The sequence below is a fragment of the Neofelis nebulosa genome, chromosome 6 (genome assembly GCF_028018385.1).
Source record: "Neofelis nebulosa isolate mNeoNeb1 chromosome 6, mNeoNeb1.pri, whole genome shotgun sequence".
Classification (NCBI taxonomy): Eukaryota; Metazoa; Chordata; class Mammalia; order Carnivora; family Felidae; genus Neofelis; species Neofelis nebulosa.
The window spans coordinates 102,262,624-102,280,985 of NC_080787.1; the positions used below are offsets into that span (position 1 = coordinate 102,262,624).

At 39.1% G+C, this 18,362-nt stretch overlaps 1 protein-coding gene across 1 annotated transcript; it reads right to left on the reverse strand.

Moving 5' to 3' along the window:
- Positions 1-1,306: 1,306 nt before the first annotated feature.
- Positions 1,307-17,507, reverse strand: CD164 (CD164 molecule). The gene is made up of 6 exons (XM_058734935.1): positions 17,200-17,507; positions 14,099-14,182; positions 12,466-12,537; positions 10,302-10,337; positions 6,492-6,548; positions 1,307-3,883 (listed from the first exon to the last, which is right to left on the reverse strand). The coding sequence occupies exons 1-6, from the start codon at positions 17,378-17,380 to the stop codon at positions 3,717-3,719; spliced, it is 597 nt and encodes a 198-aa protein (XP_058590918.1). The 5' UTR covers positions 17,381-17,507; the 3' UTR covers positions 1,307-3,716.
- Positions 17,508-18,362: the final 855 nt, after the last annotated feature.

The following is an 18,362-nucleotide window of genomic DNA, read 5'->3' on the forward strand; positions in this document are numbered from 1 at the left end:
AGCAAAGAACAGTGATCCTTGAAAGACAGGGAACGATCAACCCAGCTTACTGCCTTGCATTTCTAAGCAATGATGTAGGTAGGACACCCAGACAGAGCCCGGTGGACTTCCTGAGTTCAGATGGAGCTAAAGTCAAGGCAGTTGAAAGCAGCTAGAGTTCCCAGAGCAAAGGACCAGGGTGGCAAGCCACGGAAAGAGGAGCTCCAAAGATCCGCAGAATGTAGTCTCAGCAACATATTGGTCAGCACGTGCACAAGCTAACTACCAAAGGCTGGGGAAGCTTTCCAGGAAAAAGTATCTGGGAGCCTGCCCCAGGCTAGGAACAGAGCCTTTTCCCACTAGCCCAGACTAGAAAGGCCCCATAATCCAGGGACACTGGGTATACAGACCTTGATCATACTGTTTGTTTTCTGTGTCCCAGAACCAAAATAACCAGCATCAAACAGCTTAAAATTTACAACTTACATGCAAAAGAAACAGGAAAAGTATGACCCATAATGAACAAAAAAAATCAAACTGACCCAGTATTAGAATTAGCAGACACAGGCATTTAAAAAAAGCATACCACTGTATGATCAAAAACTAAAAATTGAGTATGTAGACATGGAAGATAAAAACCATGAAAAATGAACTTCTAAAAATGAAGACACCTGAAATTATAAACACACTGGATGAAACTATCATTAGGTTTAGACTGTAGCATTAGTGAACTTGAAGACAGCAATCTGACATGAAACAGAAAAAGATTAAAAAACCGAACAGTGAATGGATCAGCTGTGTGTCAACTTCCGGCAGCCTCTGTGACATCAGAACCCCTAACAAAGAAGGGAAAGGACAGAAAAAAATATATGAAGAAATAGTAGTTGAAAAATGTCCAAATCTGATGAAAGGCATATCTCCTAAGAGACCCAACAAACCCCAAACAAAAGAAATGATAGCACAGCATGTCATAATCAAATTGCTCACACCAGCAATAGAGAAAAAAATCTTAAAAAGCAACAAAGGAAAACAAAGATATGTACTAACAGAAGATGAAGATGACTGATTTCTCAGAGAACAATGCAATTGAGAAGACAATGGACCAACATCAGTAAAGTGCTGTAAACACTAAAGCACTAAAAATTTCTAAAGCTGGCAAATTTCCTCCACTGGCAAATCCGTATCTTAGTTACTATCTGCTGGTCTTGTATAACAATAGAGTAGACAACCCATCTCCAAACAGACTGATAAGGTAAATTCACTATCATTAAATTTCATAATCAAAATGCAAAAAACACTTCAGTTAATAAAAAATTGAACAGATTGATTCAATAAACATGTAGATTTATTTTAAATCAGTTTGGTACATGATACAGGTTGGTTTTACAGTTTTTAATGAACTGAAATAGAAATTTCTAAATACAGCAGTGTCTGCCTGTGCAACAAATATCTGTAAGGTAAAGTAAGGTGTTTTGATAGAACTACATCCGCATGAACAAATCAGAAGAAAATCTGAAAAGGTTTCCATATACCTTCTGGATTTAAAAAAAAACCAAATTTTTAATGGCTCAAGATAGTAAATTGCTAAAGGAAGGGGGGAAAAGGCCGTGAGTTCTGTTGTAAGAGCTCTTCTTGCAAAATCTAACTGGTTTCATATTATGGTTTTGTTATTAGAGCAAGATTCAAAATTACAGAAGATGAGAAGGCGCCATCAGCTACATTTTCACAAAAATTGCTGTATGGACATTAATGTGTGATAAGGTATTCACATCTACGTAAATGATAATTATACCACTGTAGCTAAATTTTGCCACTTTGGGAGGAATGGAAATTCTGTATATTTTCAAATGAATCTTGGATCTTCTAGCACTCACTAAAAACTAACAGCCATGGCACCATAATAAAAGTTCGTGTGAGGTTCCTAGAACTAATTACTAATGAATATTACTAATGAAAACACAAAAATGTGAGGTAAACCTACCTTTTCCCAAAAACCTTTGAAGCCAGAGATTTTAAACAATTAAGGCACTTGAAAAGATTAGGTGTATGTACAAATGTGCAAGTAAAACAAACTTTAGCTGTACCAGCAAGTAACAAAGAAACAGTAAATCTTCATTTTAAGAACCTTGAATATAATCTAAATGCAAGGAATTTTGGCTAATGAAATGGACCAAAGCAACTTGTCATCTCCTACTACAAAATACTGAAAACCAAGTGCTAAACTCAGCCCTTAGAGGCTAAAGAAACTAAAAACCTTTAATGACCTAAGAAAGCAAAAACTTTCTTAAAACTAATGTAAACCTCTGAACTAATCCAATATGTCAAAGGCAGGGGAGATGTCTCCCTCTAAAACTGAAAAAAACTAGTGCTGCCTAAGAAAACTAAAAAAAAAAAATTAAAGTATGCATGCTTATATTATACTACAGGAACAGAAACTAAAAAGAAAGGACAGGAGAGAAGGAGAAAGCAGGAGAGAAAGAGAGAAAGAAGAGAAAGCACAATCTGTCTATCCTGGGCAATCATTAAAAACCTACACTAATCCAATCAACCAAAAATCCCTAGATTTTCTAAAATTACACTGGTCACATTTCTGGTCTCAAAACTTAAAATGATTGTCTCGTTAAAGAACTAGTAAATGACTCTAAAACAACTTCCTTCCTTCTTGCCTCATAAAAATAGTTACTTTTCAAGAAAGCTTGGTGAAAATCCTTTCATGGTACAACAGTGTTGAAGTACAAAGGAAAATATAATTAAATCAACTTTAGCTTTATACTTTTTAACAGCCTAAGAAAAATGCTGGGAGGTTCAATATGTGAAGGCCTTCAGCTTTGTGGAATATCTTTTAGCTTAACTTGCTCGGGGCTGAAATCAAATAGTATTTAGTTAAATACTAACAGTATGATATCTAAAAGCAGGTTTACTACATCTTGTCAACAGTTACATCATCAGACCAACCTTTACCTTCCTTAATGTAAAAGAACAAATCACAAACATTTTAAGTTACAGTCTACCTTTCAGTCTGTCTTTTAAGGCACTGTTCTTTATTTTCTCAGTGATATAAGGTGCTTTACAAGGATGAACAATAACCTGCTATTCTTTAATGGTTTGTATCCTTTCCATTCGTTCCTTTAAATCTGGAATGTAATTCCCTGTGTGGCATCTTATTTCTAATGTAGAAAAAATAACTGCTATCGAGCACAAAAGTTTACTCTAAAGATACAGTTTACTCTAAGGATACTAAATTTATAGATTTATTCCACTTTTGAAAGGACAGCCAAAAGTCCACCCGATTGATGCTCATTTGGCACATTCTTCTCAATTCTGGTCACTAGACTACATCCTGAGTTAGGATGAAAATAATGCAGCTTTCAGGCTTTAAAATGACTAAATTTAAACTGCCAAAAGAGTCATGAGGTTGTCTGCGCAGGACAATGTTTTCCATCACTTACAGAGTTACATTTGGTACGTCAAGAAGAGAGAACATAATCCCACAGCAGCAGCCATTTAAAAATAAAAGAAGACAGCCACAAGGATTCATGCAGAATATTTTAAATATTCCTGTTGAGCAAAATGATTTAAGTGATTTTTCTTCAAGGACGATGCTCCAAAACATCCTATATGCATCCTCTGAAAATTTAAAGATCCTGGAATAGCGTCTTCCATGTGGGACATCTTGAAAGATAATATTTTGGTTTCAGTGAGTTATACACCAGTCCTTGTTAATTTAATGGGTCTGTTTACAGAGTGTGGTAGTTTCGTTCTTTCGATTTGCAGAATTTATAGAGAAAGAAAATTACAGCCTGCACACCCAAGACGAGGACAATTCCTCCAATGAAACTGGCTGCATCAAAGGTAGACTTCCGTCCAGGTTGTGAAGTCGGAGTTAAAGTGGTATTAGTCGTACCTGTTAAATAAGAGCGGAAAAATAACACTTGGTAAGTCTCACGATCCTCTATCATAATTTCAAGACCCACCTGAGCTTCTACTTGGCCATGTGCTCAATTCTATAAAGCATTTGCTCTTGGGTCAAGTCTTTACAGCTAGAATCTATCCCTAATTAAGGAAAACAACCATTTATCAATCCCATTCACTCCATCCAGCAGTATCAAGCAGTCAATGCTACCATATAAATCCAAACACAAAATTAACAGCAAAACATTCTCCTGGTACATAAATTATGCCCTGGGAACATGTAAAGCACTTTAAAAATGTGCAATTTCTTCAGACTACATATATTTTTACTTAATTATTACAGTAAATATTAATATTTGTTACAGTAAATACTTGAACATTCGTACAACTTTTGAATTTTACTAAACTACATAAGGTAAGTAAAAATTTGGTTGCAATTCTTCAAATCGCAAAAATTACCTTAAGTATCTACAATTTATAATTCCAACAAGCAAAAAACCTCATTATTAAAGGTACCGTAAATCTTGCTCGGCAAATTTTATGAGCATTACCAAACCATATGGAAAAAAAGCAAAAAAGTTTGAATTCCTTTTCCAGAGAGTAAAATGTTTCTAGAGAAAACAAAACATAAATTTCTTTTCAAGGAGTAAAATGTTTCAAGTGGAGCACCATCCATTTTACTAAAAAGCAATTTCATACTTAAATTTTTCTTTTTTCTTAAATAGAATATCAAATAGACACTGGTTGTAGTGGCTGTTTGATAAGCTGGCCACTTTAAAATTAATTACAACTGTTCCGTATTTCTTCCTGTGAAGACAAAATGGCTTCCTTGAAACCAAGAGAAAGGTAGCACAAGAATAAGCGAAAAGAATAAAAAAAACATAAAAGAACAGTATTTTAAATACAGAAAGGAGGATTCATAACCTACAATGATCTGTGGCATAACCTGAATATGATTTCATTTATAATACAAATTATTAAGTTACTCTTCAGATGCACTTTTAGTATCCAAAATCTATGAAGAGCTCACCAAACTCCACACCCGAAAAACAAATAATCCAGTGAAGAAATGGGCAGAAAACATGAATAGACACTTCTCTAAAGAAGACATCAGGATGGCCAACAGGCACATGAAAAGATGTTCAACGTCGCTCCTTATCAGGGAAATACAAATCAAAACCACATTCAGATATCACCTCACGCCAGTCAGAGTGGCCAAAATGAACAAATCAGGAGACTATAGATGCTGGAGCGGATGTGAAGAAACAGGAACCCTCTTGCACTGTTGGTGGGAATGCAAACTGGTGCAGCTGCTCTGGAAAGTGTGAAGGTTCCTCAAAAAATTGAAACTAGATCTACCCTATGACCCAGCAATAGCACTGCTAGGAATTTACCCAGGGGATACAGGAGTGCTGATGCATAGGGGCACTTGTACCCCAATGTTTATAGCAGCACTTTCAACAATAGGCAAATGATGGAAAGAGCCTAAATGTCCATCAACTGATGAATGGATAAAGAAGTTGTGGTTTATATACACAATGGAATACTATGTGGCAATGAGAAAGAATGAAATATGGCCCTTTGTAGCAACGTGGATGGAACTGGAGAGTGTTATGCTAAGTGAAATAAGCCATACAGAGAAAGACAGATACCATATGTTTTCACTCTTATGTGGATCCTGAGAAACTTAACAGAAGTCCATGGGGAAGGGGAAGGAAAAAAAAACAAAAGAGAGGTTAGAGAGGGAGGGAGCCAAAGCATAAGAGACTCTTAAAAACTGAAAACAAACTGAGGGTTAATGGGGGGTGGGTGATGGGTATTGAGGAGGGCACCTTTTGGGATGAGCACTGGGTGTTGTATGGAAACCAATTTGACAATAAATTTCATATTAAAAAAAAAAGAATTATAAAGGAATGTAAAGAAATGGTGAGGGGGCACCTGGATGGCTCAGTTGGTTGAGCATCCAACTCTTGATTTTGGCTCAGTTCATGATCCCAGCGTCATGGGATGGAGCCTGCCTGAGATTCTCTCCCTTTGTCTCTCTCTCTTTCTCTCTCTCTCTCTCCTCCTCTGCCCCTCCTCCATGTGCGCTCCATGGGCACACGCGCACGCTCTCTCTCTCTCTCTCTCCAAAAAAAAAAAAAAAAGAAATGGTGAGAAATATGGCTGAGGTACACATTTGGCAGTGCTAGCTTGGCTTTTTAGACCTTTCCTCAAAAAAAGATGGCTATATTATCTTCACTCTAATTGCCATGATCTAACACAGCACACAACTAATCACTGTTTAGTAATTTAATTTGTAAGTTATAAAAAATTAGATCTCACCTACAAGTTGTACTAAAAGGTTTTGGAGAAACATTACCACATTTAACTCTAACATGTCATGCCAAATGCGGTTACACATTAACAAATGAGAAGGACTCTCAGCAAACCTACCATTACTGCTCTAACAGCCAACTGTCTTGGTCCTCCAAAATGTAAGAGATGAGTTTTATTCACAACCATTCATGAATAAAACTGGAAAATGGTGGCAGAAACAGTACAAGGCAATGTTGCACACACATCCTACCTCACTGTTAGTTTAAAAAACCCTCGATTACCTGATGTAGTAACTGTGGTGGTAGTTGTAGAAGAGGAAGGCAGAGTTGTGGTTTTAGCTGGAATGTAAACAAAACTTATTAAAAACGTAAATTCCCAAACCTCTCAATATCTAACAATTTGTCTTTAAAAATAATGCTACCAATTTCACATGCTTTCCATTTTTTAAAGAATAAAGGCCAAGTTCCAGTTAATGGTTCACTAACTTATCTACGTAGCTAGAATACTAGCTTTTAAATGCTTGTGAAAACATCAAGCAAGCACGAAATTGTATCCATGTTAACATCTATGTACATGTTTATGTATGGAATTTATGTACACAGCTGGATAAAACTCGCAAAGAAACACACAGAAGGGCAAGAATTAGTGTTTAAGTAAGGGAACTATATGGGTTTGTTTTGTTTTGTTTTGTTTTGATAAATAACCTTGCTTCTGTGGCAAAAACTATTAACTTAAAAAGTCATCGTAAGAAACAGGTGCAACTCAGTACTTCTCCAGTAGGTATCAAGATAGCCTTAACTTCTTTCTTTCAAGGGGGTGGTAAACTTTTCTTAAAAAGGCAGACAGTAAATATTTTAAGCTTTTTGTACACTGTGTAGTGCAAAAGCACTGTGTACACTGTGTAGTGCAAAAGCAGCCCAGGACACCATGCATCTGAACAGGCATGGTTCTGTTTCAATAAAATTCGGTTTATAAAAGAACAGGTCCTCAGGAGTCAAAGACCCCCAATTTAAATTATAAGAGCCCAAAGGTAAGCTCTAGTCTACCATACTACATGAATTCCAATAATTTTTTTATCTGAAAATACCTATAAAGAAATGAACACTTGTGAGAATTAACCTGAATGTAAACACATTTTAGGAACTAAAGCAATGTATTAACAGACCTCTGTTAGTACTAATATTACTAATAGTACTCTGTTAGTACTAACAGATTCTAATAAAAGATATGTTAACAATACTGACAGGATATTCTCATACATGTCTGTATCCCTTTCTCTCAATATGAGCATTGCTGCATACATTTTCCCTACCCTGCTCTTGGAGAGACAATTAGGTCATCTCTCATTTCTCCGTACTACAAACATCTTGCAGGGAAATACTTGATCTCATCTCTGATAGGACTGATTCTTATACAGAATTCCTAGATTAAAGGGTATGATTATTTTCAGACTTTTAATCCTTTAAAAGTTTGTTGCTTATACATTCTGTGTAACACACTAACACTTTACAAATTAGACATATATTCCTTTCAATCTTAAAACAACACTATCAACAAATTTGTCTGACAATGGATGGTAGAGAAAGAAAGTTTACACATTTTCTGATTCTCACGAACAATCCTCTGAACGTGGTACAAACTAATTCTTTTTTTATAAATAGGCAAAACATTCACACACTTTTACTTTTGACTGAAGTAGGGAATATACTTCTATTGACCCACAGTTCCTTTCATTAAAAAAAATAATTCAGCAGTTACAAAAGTTGCTACTGGTGATGGAAATATAGAAAATACAGTAAATTAAGTAATCTCATGCTGCTTCCAGCCAGCCACTTCTCTAGGCATGTATGTAACAAAAAATTTAAAAATGTGCTAAAACTTAATAGTTTGTCTTCCACTTAATATATTACAAATATTTCCGACCACATTTCTAACGTAATTTAGTCATTCTGTTATGGTATTATTTATTGACATTCATATTTATTTATAATATACATACGTCATGACTATGTATATGACTATGTATAATAGACTATGTATAATAGAAGACTATTATAATTAACCCCAGTGAACACCCTTCTAAGTAAATCAGATTCCCTTTGAATCATTTCTTTAATAATCCCTTAATTTTTCACTTGCTCTCTTTCCACAGTAGGTATGAAAAGAGACCATGTAAAGGTTTGTTTTTCAACCACTAATTGCCATGCAATTGGTGCATTTTCTATAAGCAAGCCCTGGCTTCTTTCCACTTTACAGAACCCAAAGAGACAAAACAAGGAAGACTCCATCGTAGTTCGCTGGAGAACCCAGTGCAGAGCAAGCATGAAAACTACATCAAGATCCATGGAGGAGAAATTAAAAGTGAACCCACAATGGTTTTAAAGAAATTGATTCCCCCGCTCCTGCTTCCGGTTTACATCCCACCTTTAGGAAACTAATTTTCCCTCAACGTCTCTGCTTTCATCAATCTTTAACATCCTCCTAGTCAGTGACTTCTAATGGTGCTACTACTGTGTGCTCTCCGCAAGTTCTGTAGCATTTGCAGATCTCTATGGCATGAATATTTCCACCGTAATTCAAGCCACCAACATGGTATCACTGAATGTGTAGCTGGGAAGAGCTATGCACAACTGGCAAGCAAAACCTGTTAACAAGCTAGCTCACCACTGCCAATGTCTTTCAAAATGAGTTCTGGCCCTTACTACAACATCTGACCACTTTTTCCTCTGAAAATAAAAGTTTCTTGGACACACTTCTCTGCCCATCCCTACTCAGTTTCCTCTCCAGTCCTCTTCTTCTCAACTCTTACGTGTTACTGTTCCACAGAGTTTGGTTCTTAAGCCCTATTCTCCTCTCTACAAGCTGCTCCTGTGGACACTACTACTGCCTACTGATCAGCTTAATCTGTACTGTTAGCAAAGAGCTGTGCCATCACCTCCATCAAGTTCTATCACTTCTACTTCCTAAGTCTATTTGCATACGCCTGCAACTCTTCCCCTAGTAGTTCCCCAGAATTCCCACCACAGGTTATCTATTCTAATCTCCTTGTGTCCACTCTTGTCTTCCTTCCAATCTGTCCTCCCAATCTGGCTCTTGACCTGTTACTGTCCAGCTCAATTTTTCCTCACCGTGTACTCCAAATGCAATTCCCTGACCTCATTACACTCTTTCTCATCTCCTTCACCACATATGCCGTTATTCCACATATACACCTTCCTACAAACATCTCAACACACTGGGCTTACTTACCTTTTTCGTAGTTCCTACCACAGACAAAATGCTGTCTTACTTCTATCTCCAATCCCTATCATCTAAGCCTAGTACTTTCCTGGAGTAGACTTTTTTTTTTTAATGATTTACTCCTCCTATCACTTTGGTAAAGATTTTTAGAAGGAGAAAGAAGGTGTAGTGAAAAACTTTCCAGCTGTTTAGGCTGAAAAGCCTATCTTTCTGGAAAGCAATCAGTACTTACAGCCTTAAAATAATTCTATCCTCTGACCTAGGAATGCTGTTTGAATCAATCCTATCAGGGTTAACAGCACATATTTCCCTGTAAGACATCCACTGCATGGAGAATGACCGATGACCTAACTATCCAACCAAGTGCAGCATGGTTAAAGCGCATACAACAATGTTTAAGTAAGAAGAAAAACAAATTCAAACATATATGAACATACCATCCAATTTCATAGTAAGTATATTTATTTAGATATATCCACAGAAGAGACTGGAATAACTTTATCACTGAAAACATTTTGGTACCTCTGGATGATGGGAATTATAGGGAATTTTAATTTCCTTTAGGCTTCTGTATTTCCCAAGATTTCCACAAAATCCACAAAAAGCAGTGTGTGAACTCAATGTCCAAAAGATACAGCAAATCCTCCCACGTATAATGAATATGAAACACTGGAGTTATGTGTCGCTGTCACAGACAATTCATATTAATGTAATTATGGTCCAAAACTAAATATATCTACTAGTTTTTTAAATTATACTAAACTTTTAGGTACTTAATTGCTAACAAATTATCCATCAGAAGGCCTTGCAAATCCTGAAGAAGAGGAAAAGAATCAATTATCTTGTATTACCTGTAGAATTGGTTGGCATCGGAGTGGGCTCGGGTTCTATTTAAAAGAAACAAACATTAAGTCCAAGCAATCTCAAATATCACAATCTATTATACTATTTTCCAAATTGCAGTCATTTGAATACCACTTTTATAATTTTTGCATTTAAGTACCACCTTGCGGAGGAGACTGACAGTTGCTCTGAATACTCATCTCCCCTTCTTTAGAAATGGAAGCACCAATCTAAGGTTGACACTTCCCTCCCCTGAGGAAAGACAGATATTTTTTTAGCCTCCCCTGCAGCTAGGTAGTCAAGTGTAACTTCTAGAAAGCATCTGTAAGGTAGATGTGGGCCTCTCTCTTTCCTCTTCCCGCTGGCAGGAAGACTAATTGATGGCTGGAATAGGAGCACTCACCTTAGAGAGTAAGGTCAGAGATATTCTTGAGGAATGGCAGTAAAGAGCCTGAGTTCCTAATGGTTGTAGAGCTGCTACTCTAGCCCTCTAGCTACACCTGAACCCAGACTTCCTTTACATAAGAGTGAAGTCTGTCTGTTGCTTAAACCACTCTAATTTGGGTTTTCCTATCTTTCATAGCCCAAACTAATTCTAACTGATACATCCTCAAATAAGTATAATTACTTATTTGATTTTTCTCTAAATTACTATCTTTTAAAATGTTTTACTTGGGGCACCCGGGTGGCTCAGTTAAGCATCTGACTCTTGATCTCGGATCAGGTCATGATTTCACAGTTCATGGGACTAAGCCCCTTGTCAGGCTCAGCGCTGACAGCTCGGAGTCTGCTTGGTCTTCTCTCCCTCTTCTCCACGCATCCCCTCCCCACCAGCATGCACACGCGTGCGCTCTCTCTCAAAATAAACAAGCATTTAAAAAAATACTTGTTTTGGGGCGCCTGGGTGGCTCAGTCGGTTAGGCGGCCAACTTCGGCTCAGGTCATGATCTCACGGTCCATGAGTTCGAGCCCCACGTCGGGCTCTGTGCTGACAGCTCAGAGCCTGGAGCCCATTTCAGATTATGTGTCTCCCTCTCTCTCTGACCCTCCCCTGCTCATGCTCTGTCTCTGTCTCAAAAATAAATAAACGTTAAAAAAAAAAAAATTTTTTTTTTAAATACTTGTTTCTAGAAAGTATTATCATGAAATCACAGGTCTGATTATAGTTATTAGTGTTTTCTAATATATATCAAAATAGATATTAAAATTGTTTGCTCTTTTACCACCTAAACCATACTATATTCACTGTACATATGGGATAATGGACCTCACACTAATGAAATTCTCAGTCACAAAGTTCAAGTTCGTATGGGAAAATGCCTACTAAAAGTAAATTGTTACAGGTAGTCATTCAAGGCTACTGACACACTCCAGAAACCTTTTTTGCTCTATTTAATTATTACCTATGCACCAAATTACAAATTGACTTCCCTATCCATTTGTAATCTTATTTAAAAAATCAGTTGTTTCATCTAGGAATTTAAACTATTTCCCGAGCAAAGAGTTATGGTTAAAGAGTAATCAATTTCCTCAAATTAAAGTACAAATATGAGAAAAAGAGGGGTGGCCTGGTGGCTTAGTAGGTTAAGCGTATGACTCTTGGTTTCAGCTCAGGTCACATTCTCACAGTTTGGGAGTTCAAGCCCTGTTCTACGCTGACAGCACAGAGTTTGCTTGGGATTCTCTTTCTCACTCTCCCTCTCCCCCTACCCTGCTTGCTCTCTCTCTCTAAATAAATAAACTTAAAAAAAATGAGAAAACAGAGGAATACAGAAAAAAATTCAACCATTAACACAAACTATGCTAGAGAATGTGACAATCACCAGCACCACAACCAAGAAAAGTGCCAGAACAAGGTTGTCTAGGCATGTAAAATGCAAATAAAGAGAAGGTCTAAAATGCAGGGAGTTTCCAGAAGAGTTAAGAAAAAAAAAAGAAAAAAAATAAATGAGGAGGTATCTATCTGCAGCATTCCACAGTGCAGCCAAATCACTATACTAAGATTCAAAACACTGTCCTTTGTATCAGTATGAATATGTTATTTATATCCAAATTTCTAACAAGATTAGAATTATGGAAATGGCAAACCAAATACTGAACTAAGGCTTCCTGAGGCAAAGATCTTCCTCACCTCTCTGGCCACTTTCCCCGGCAGTCAATGTGAATACTTACCAGAACAGAATTTTGTGCCATTCAACACCTGGCAATCACTAGCTGTTGAATTATGGGAACAGTAGCTTTTGTCTGTTATGGGGAGGAAAAGACACAGAGCACCAATCACTTGCTTATATTATCTTTGACTTTATTACTAAGCTCCAGAATTGCTTCCAAAAATCAAACTCAAGGATAAATACTTTATTAAGTCCACAGACCGATAAAATAACTTTTATTTTCTTTTCCCCACTGTTTAAGAATACATAGGATCCCTCCAAATATTCTTCTAAACTCATCATAAATATACTGAACAGATAAATCGGAAAACACTCAGATCACAGAACTGTGGCATGACTACCATACAGGGAAGGTTGCTAGAATCTACAAATAGGGCTGAGTCAGTAGGGAGAAACAGTCAAGATCTTTAATAAAGGCTTAGTCACCACAGGAGGTGCCCGGATAGCAGCAGCAGGACCTCTGTTCCAGATCTCTGCTTTGGTCATCTACACTTTCTAAAACTGCTTTCCTAGATGGTCAGACTTGTAACAAGAGTAAGGGAGACCTTTCCCCAACATATCCTACAGTAAGGTATTGGAGCCCAAAAAAATACGCCAAGTCCCAAGGAGAAGAGGCGTGTGCTCTTAAATTCCATTTTATGACTTTAAAAAAAGGGACTCTTAAACAACAAAAAATTAACTTTACCCCAAACTAAGCTAATACCTTAATTTTAAAAGAAGTTTTTCAACTTTTTTATGTAGTGATATATCCACAATTCTTACATTTTTTTAACACACAAAGAAGCTTAACATATAGTGTTAGCTTTTTCTTTTATATACACATAAACCAGATAGACTGTTTTACTGATAAGAAAAAAATGCAACTACCTTCCATTAAAAAAACAGAACATGCTATAATTCCGCAGTCCTAACAAAAACCTTATTGGCATTTCAAAGTATATTCAAGTAGCTCTTTATCCCTCAAATTAAAGGTTACTCTCTTCCCATGTCATTCTTCTTTCATATTTAGTTTTATAAGGTCTCCATAGTTCATCTAGTAGGTGACAGAAGATAAATGCCTCCTTTTTCTAGACAACTATTTTCAGGGGAAAATTTTACAACTTTCTTTCACTGCTAATTTCAGTGTACCTGTACCATTCCATCTTCCAAATCTTTAAAATCTCTCTTCCCTTGGGGCACCTGGGTGGCTGTCGGTTAAGCATCACACTCAACTTTGGCTCATGTCAGGATCTCACGGTCCTTGAGTCTGAGCCCCATATCGTGCTCCACAATGACAGCACAGAGCCTGCTTGGGATTCTCTCTCTCAGCCCCTCCACAGCTCACGTGTTCACGCACATTCTCCTCTCTCTCTCAAAATAAATAAATAAACTTAAAAAAATAAAAACTACTGAACCTTAATTATCCCTCTAAGGAATTAAAGGTGTGGGGACAGAATGGGAGACCAGAGTTTTGGGGAGAAATGTGAAGCAACGGGCACTTTAACGAAAAAGTATTTGACTTGCAAAATAAATAGTAACACACTATACCAAATTTTCTACATAATTTTCAAATGTTCAGGAATGCCCTGTAGAATACCTTAAAAGGTTAAAACAAAACAGTTTGCAGCCTCAAAATTGAAGCAATCTTTTCTTACCTTTACATTCTATCCAAAAGCAGGTAGTAGCATCAAGGCTAGCATTGAAACAGGAAACACAGCTGTTGCGGTTTTCACAGATATCTGGTGGGGAGGGGCATATAAAACCAATCAATTGATAAGTCACTTTGAGTTTGTATCACTTACCTTTTTTACACTAATGTGAGCATTACATATGATACTAAACTTACAATTCAGAGAAGTGGTAAAACGTTATATAGCCCATTGATAGATGAATGGATTTTAAAAAGTGTATACATTTTGCAGTATTTTTCAACCACAAAAAAAGGAAATCTTGCCATATGCTACAACATGGATGAAGCTTAAGGGCATTATGTGAAATTAGACATTCAAAAAAGGACAAACACTGCATGATTCCACCTATATAAAGTATCTAAAACAGTCACAGTCAGAAGCAGAAAGTAGAATGATGGCTGCGGGGAGGGGAAATGGAGATTTGCTGGTCAAGCAGGGTATAGTTTCAAGTAGGATGAAAAGTTCTAGAGCTCCTCTGTATAACATCGCGCTTACAGTTAATAATGTACTTTACACTTAAAAATTTGTTGGATTGGTAGACCTCATGTTAGATGGTTTTTTTTTTTTAACCACACACACAAAAACACTTCATAAATTGGCTTAATAAAAATTTCCTATCATTATAAATGACTTAAGAAGCTGAAATAAACTCAAGAGAAAGGGAAGAAAAAACCCCACAAGCTAGTGAGAAGGCTCAGTACCTATCTAGACACAGGTCAGCTATTTCACAGACACTCAGGGTTTCTTGAGCCATTTTAAAACATCCATAAAAAATAAAAATATTGGGAAAAAAGGCTATAAGGCCAATGCCACACACAGGGAAATCACTGCCCTAAAACATCAGCTGAGACACTGGAATTTTTAATAGTAATAAAGATTTGTTACAGATTGAACCCAAGCTCTGATGATGCCCATTCTGAAAACCTCAAGAGATTCGGAACTCATAAACGGCCTGCTCTTTCCAGGGTCCTCCATGAATGGAGGGTAAGAAACAACAAGACCTGGAAGGAGCAACATCCATGTACACAGAATTTAACAAGTTAGCAGGGTTTTTGTCAATAATTTATTTTATTTATTTTTTTTTTAAATTTTTTTTTCAACGTTTTTAATTTATTTTTGGGACAGAGAGAGACAAAGCATGAACGGGGGAGGGGCAGAGAGAGAGGGAGACACAGAATCGGAAACAGGCTCCAGGCTCCGAGCCATCGGCCCAGAGCCTGACGCGGGGCTCCAAGTCACGGACCGCGAGATCGTGACCTGGCTGAAGTCGGACGCTTAACCGACTGCGCCACCCAGGCGCCCCTCAATAATTTAAACCAAATGACCAAAAGACTTTAGAATAGGGCTCTATCCATTTTCCTGGAAGGTTGATGCCCCCCAAAACATTCATATTTGCTTTCCCCATGCCTTAAAAAAAGCAGTTCTGCATAGAGGCAATGCATTTCAATATTTTATCACTAGTATTCATCAGGGACTTGGACATATATAATACCCTGAATAAGGGGTTCACAAAATAGAAAATAAATTCTGTAGACGTTTGTATACTGATAAAAAAAAAAAAAAAGCTAGTTGTCTAAAATCTTTTGTGCCTGATAATTAATGTTTGAATAGCATAATCAATGTTATTTACAATGAACTAAACTTGCTACCTTTTATTTTAGACTGAAGCTTATCCAACTACTATTTACAGAAAACAAAACATCTTTGCACAACTTTCAATTACAAAAAGGCAATTAACGGTAATCTCCAAGCTTCTCTTGGAAAAATACACACAACACTCCAAAACTACAATTCTGGGAAAAAACTGCAAAATCAGCAGGAGACAATACACATTGTGCTCTATCCTCTTAAAAACAGTGCAGTCAGAATATCCAGTATCGTACTGCAATTTACTTTCCTCATTTAACAATTTTTGAATTTTACTATTACATCTTTATAAACAATTATACATTTTATTAAACTTTCATGAAACAAACCAAAGGAAGACACTGCAAAATAGTATCATCAGCCTGAGGGAATGGGGCGGGGGGGAAACCACGGTAAATATCCTGACACTCCACGGCAATTCTTTGGTCAAGATGCCAGTTACTCCTTACTCAATATTAACTACAATCACCAATTATACTAAATTGCAGGTTTTAAATATCTAGGGCTCCTTCACCTTTCTACCTTAAATTTATCTTCCCTTCTCTTTTGTGTTGTAAAGACATTGCCAATTCAATGTACGCCTCAACCAGTACCCAAGTCTACTGCAGAGCTTAACAAAGGGTGTGTTCCTGATCGGGTTTTGGAAAACCAACAGACCTGGGTTCCAATCCCAGCTTCACAATCAACTAAATTTACGCTTCTCGCAGTTATTTTAACTCCATCTTCCTCCTAGATTTCACTGCCTATCTTCTAGTTTAGCCTTAAATACCAAAAAGGATATGTGAAGCACTGAGTACACGAATGGTTACTTTTTTTCTTTGCACATAGCAAAGTTTTCATTAATCGAATGCCCAACCCTCGAGTATATCTCATACCTATGCGCAGAATCAATATAGTTAGATCCCAGGCAACTTATTTTCTCAGACCGAAGTCGGAGACACTAGCAGCATTAACGTCTACGGTTTCTTTCCCTCTTTCGCCAACATCCGGAGAAGCCTCCTCTCGGAGGCAGGACCTGGGTGGGCAAACGGCTAACCCCAAAGAGAGGGGGGTTCGACTTCATCAACAACTTTGGAGGCGAGTCGCCTCGCCCCATGATCAACCCCACTGCAGCCACCGCGGGAGGAAGCCACGTCCCCTCTTCCGAGCGTGAAGTGAGACTGGGGATTACGAGGCACTTTTTAAAAGCATGTCGGCGTGGGGCACTCGGGGTGGCAACGGCCACGAAGGTTCGACCGCCCCTTCTCCCCGGGGCGCTCCCCACCCCCGCCACCCCGAGCCGGGCCCCGGCTGGACTCGGACGGGCCGCCATGTTGCTGGAGCGCGGCCCGCCCGGGCTCCGCGCGCACCGCGGGCAGGACAGGCGGCTCGGCTCGGCGGGCGTGCCAGTGCGGGAAGCCCGTTGGGCCGGCCCCCACCTTGTGCTGGAATGGTGACCGGCGTTAGAGTCGTCACCGACGTCGGAAGTGACTTGGTGGTCGCTAAAGTCGTAACTGCAGTCACGTTCGGGTCCGGGGAGACGTCCTGAGCCGCGGTCAGCACACAGAGCGCGGCCAGGCAGGCAGCGGCCCACGGCAGCTGGCGGGAGAGCCCCGACATCACGTCCTCCGCGCTGATGTTCCGGCGAAAGCTGCTGCGAACTCCGCTCCGTCAGTCCCTCTGTCCCCTGCGGCACCGCCTCGGAGAGTCTGGTCCCCCGCGAGATCGCGACGGGGTCACGTGAGGGGCCCCAGGCCACGGCGTGCGGGGGCGAGGCGGAGCGGGGGCGGACCGCGGACGATACCAACTGGAATCCTACGGGAGGGGAAACGGGCATCTAGAGGAAATCGAGGGACGCTGTCCCTCAAAGCAACTGAAATATAGCGAAGAAGCTCGGCAGGTGCAGTAAACTGTTTCCTTTGCCTTCAGGTTATCACCCAGGACGCCGCTGGGCTGTTCTAGTTCCTGCGATAGGGTAAGCTCCGACCCTGGCTTGAATGGAACAACCTACATGAGGTGGCGCTCGGCGTCCACCCGAGCGACCAGCTAGGCTGTAAATGCGCGGTCCCACGTGACTTTCTGGGCCTCGCCTCCAGGATCTGTCCGCCAGGCTGTGGTTTTCGTGGAGTGCACTTAGAATCAGGACGTGAATTAAGTTTGTGGTGTGTTCCTGCATTCCGAGGGTGCTTGCACAGAACTTTAGTGGGACCCGCGCTTCTGTCCTTTGAAAATTGGTTTTTCTGGAAATAACCCCGTGTTGGGATCCCCCAGGGAAATGAAGAAACCACGTGGTTGAGTTTCTGCTCCGCCGCCCACCTAGGGTGAGCGGCTAAAACGCCGAAAGCGTCCTGCCTTCGAGCCAGAGCCGAACACCGTCTACCTCTATCACACTTGCCCAACCTGTCTTTTCTGAATTTCTTTCTATTTCAGCCATTGGTAGCAGAAGCCAGTCAACGCCACCACTACACAGAGAATCAAAGACAAGCTGGGTTGGAAATCCTTCTGGTCCGTTCCCACCCCCACTTTGCAGGTGAGGAAACCGAGACTCAGAAAAAGTGACTTGACCGAAAAACGGTGCTTGGCAACAGGGCTGAATTTCGAA

Bases quoted from the DNA above. Each gene is read 5' to 3' on its own strand.
- CD164 (XM_058734935.1), bottom strand. From the start codon at position 17,380: ATGTCGGGGCTCTCCCGCCAGCTGCCGTGGGCCGCTGCCTGCCTGGCC. The intron at 10,338-12,465 runs GTAAGTATTCAC...TCTTTTAAATAG, and splicing joins TGGCACAAAATTCTGTTCTG to AACCCGAGCCCACTCCGATG. The intron at 6,549-10,301 runs GTAATACAAGAT...TTTACATTCCAG, and splicing joins GATGCCAACCAATTCTACAG to CTAAAACCACAACTCTGCCT.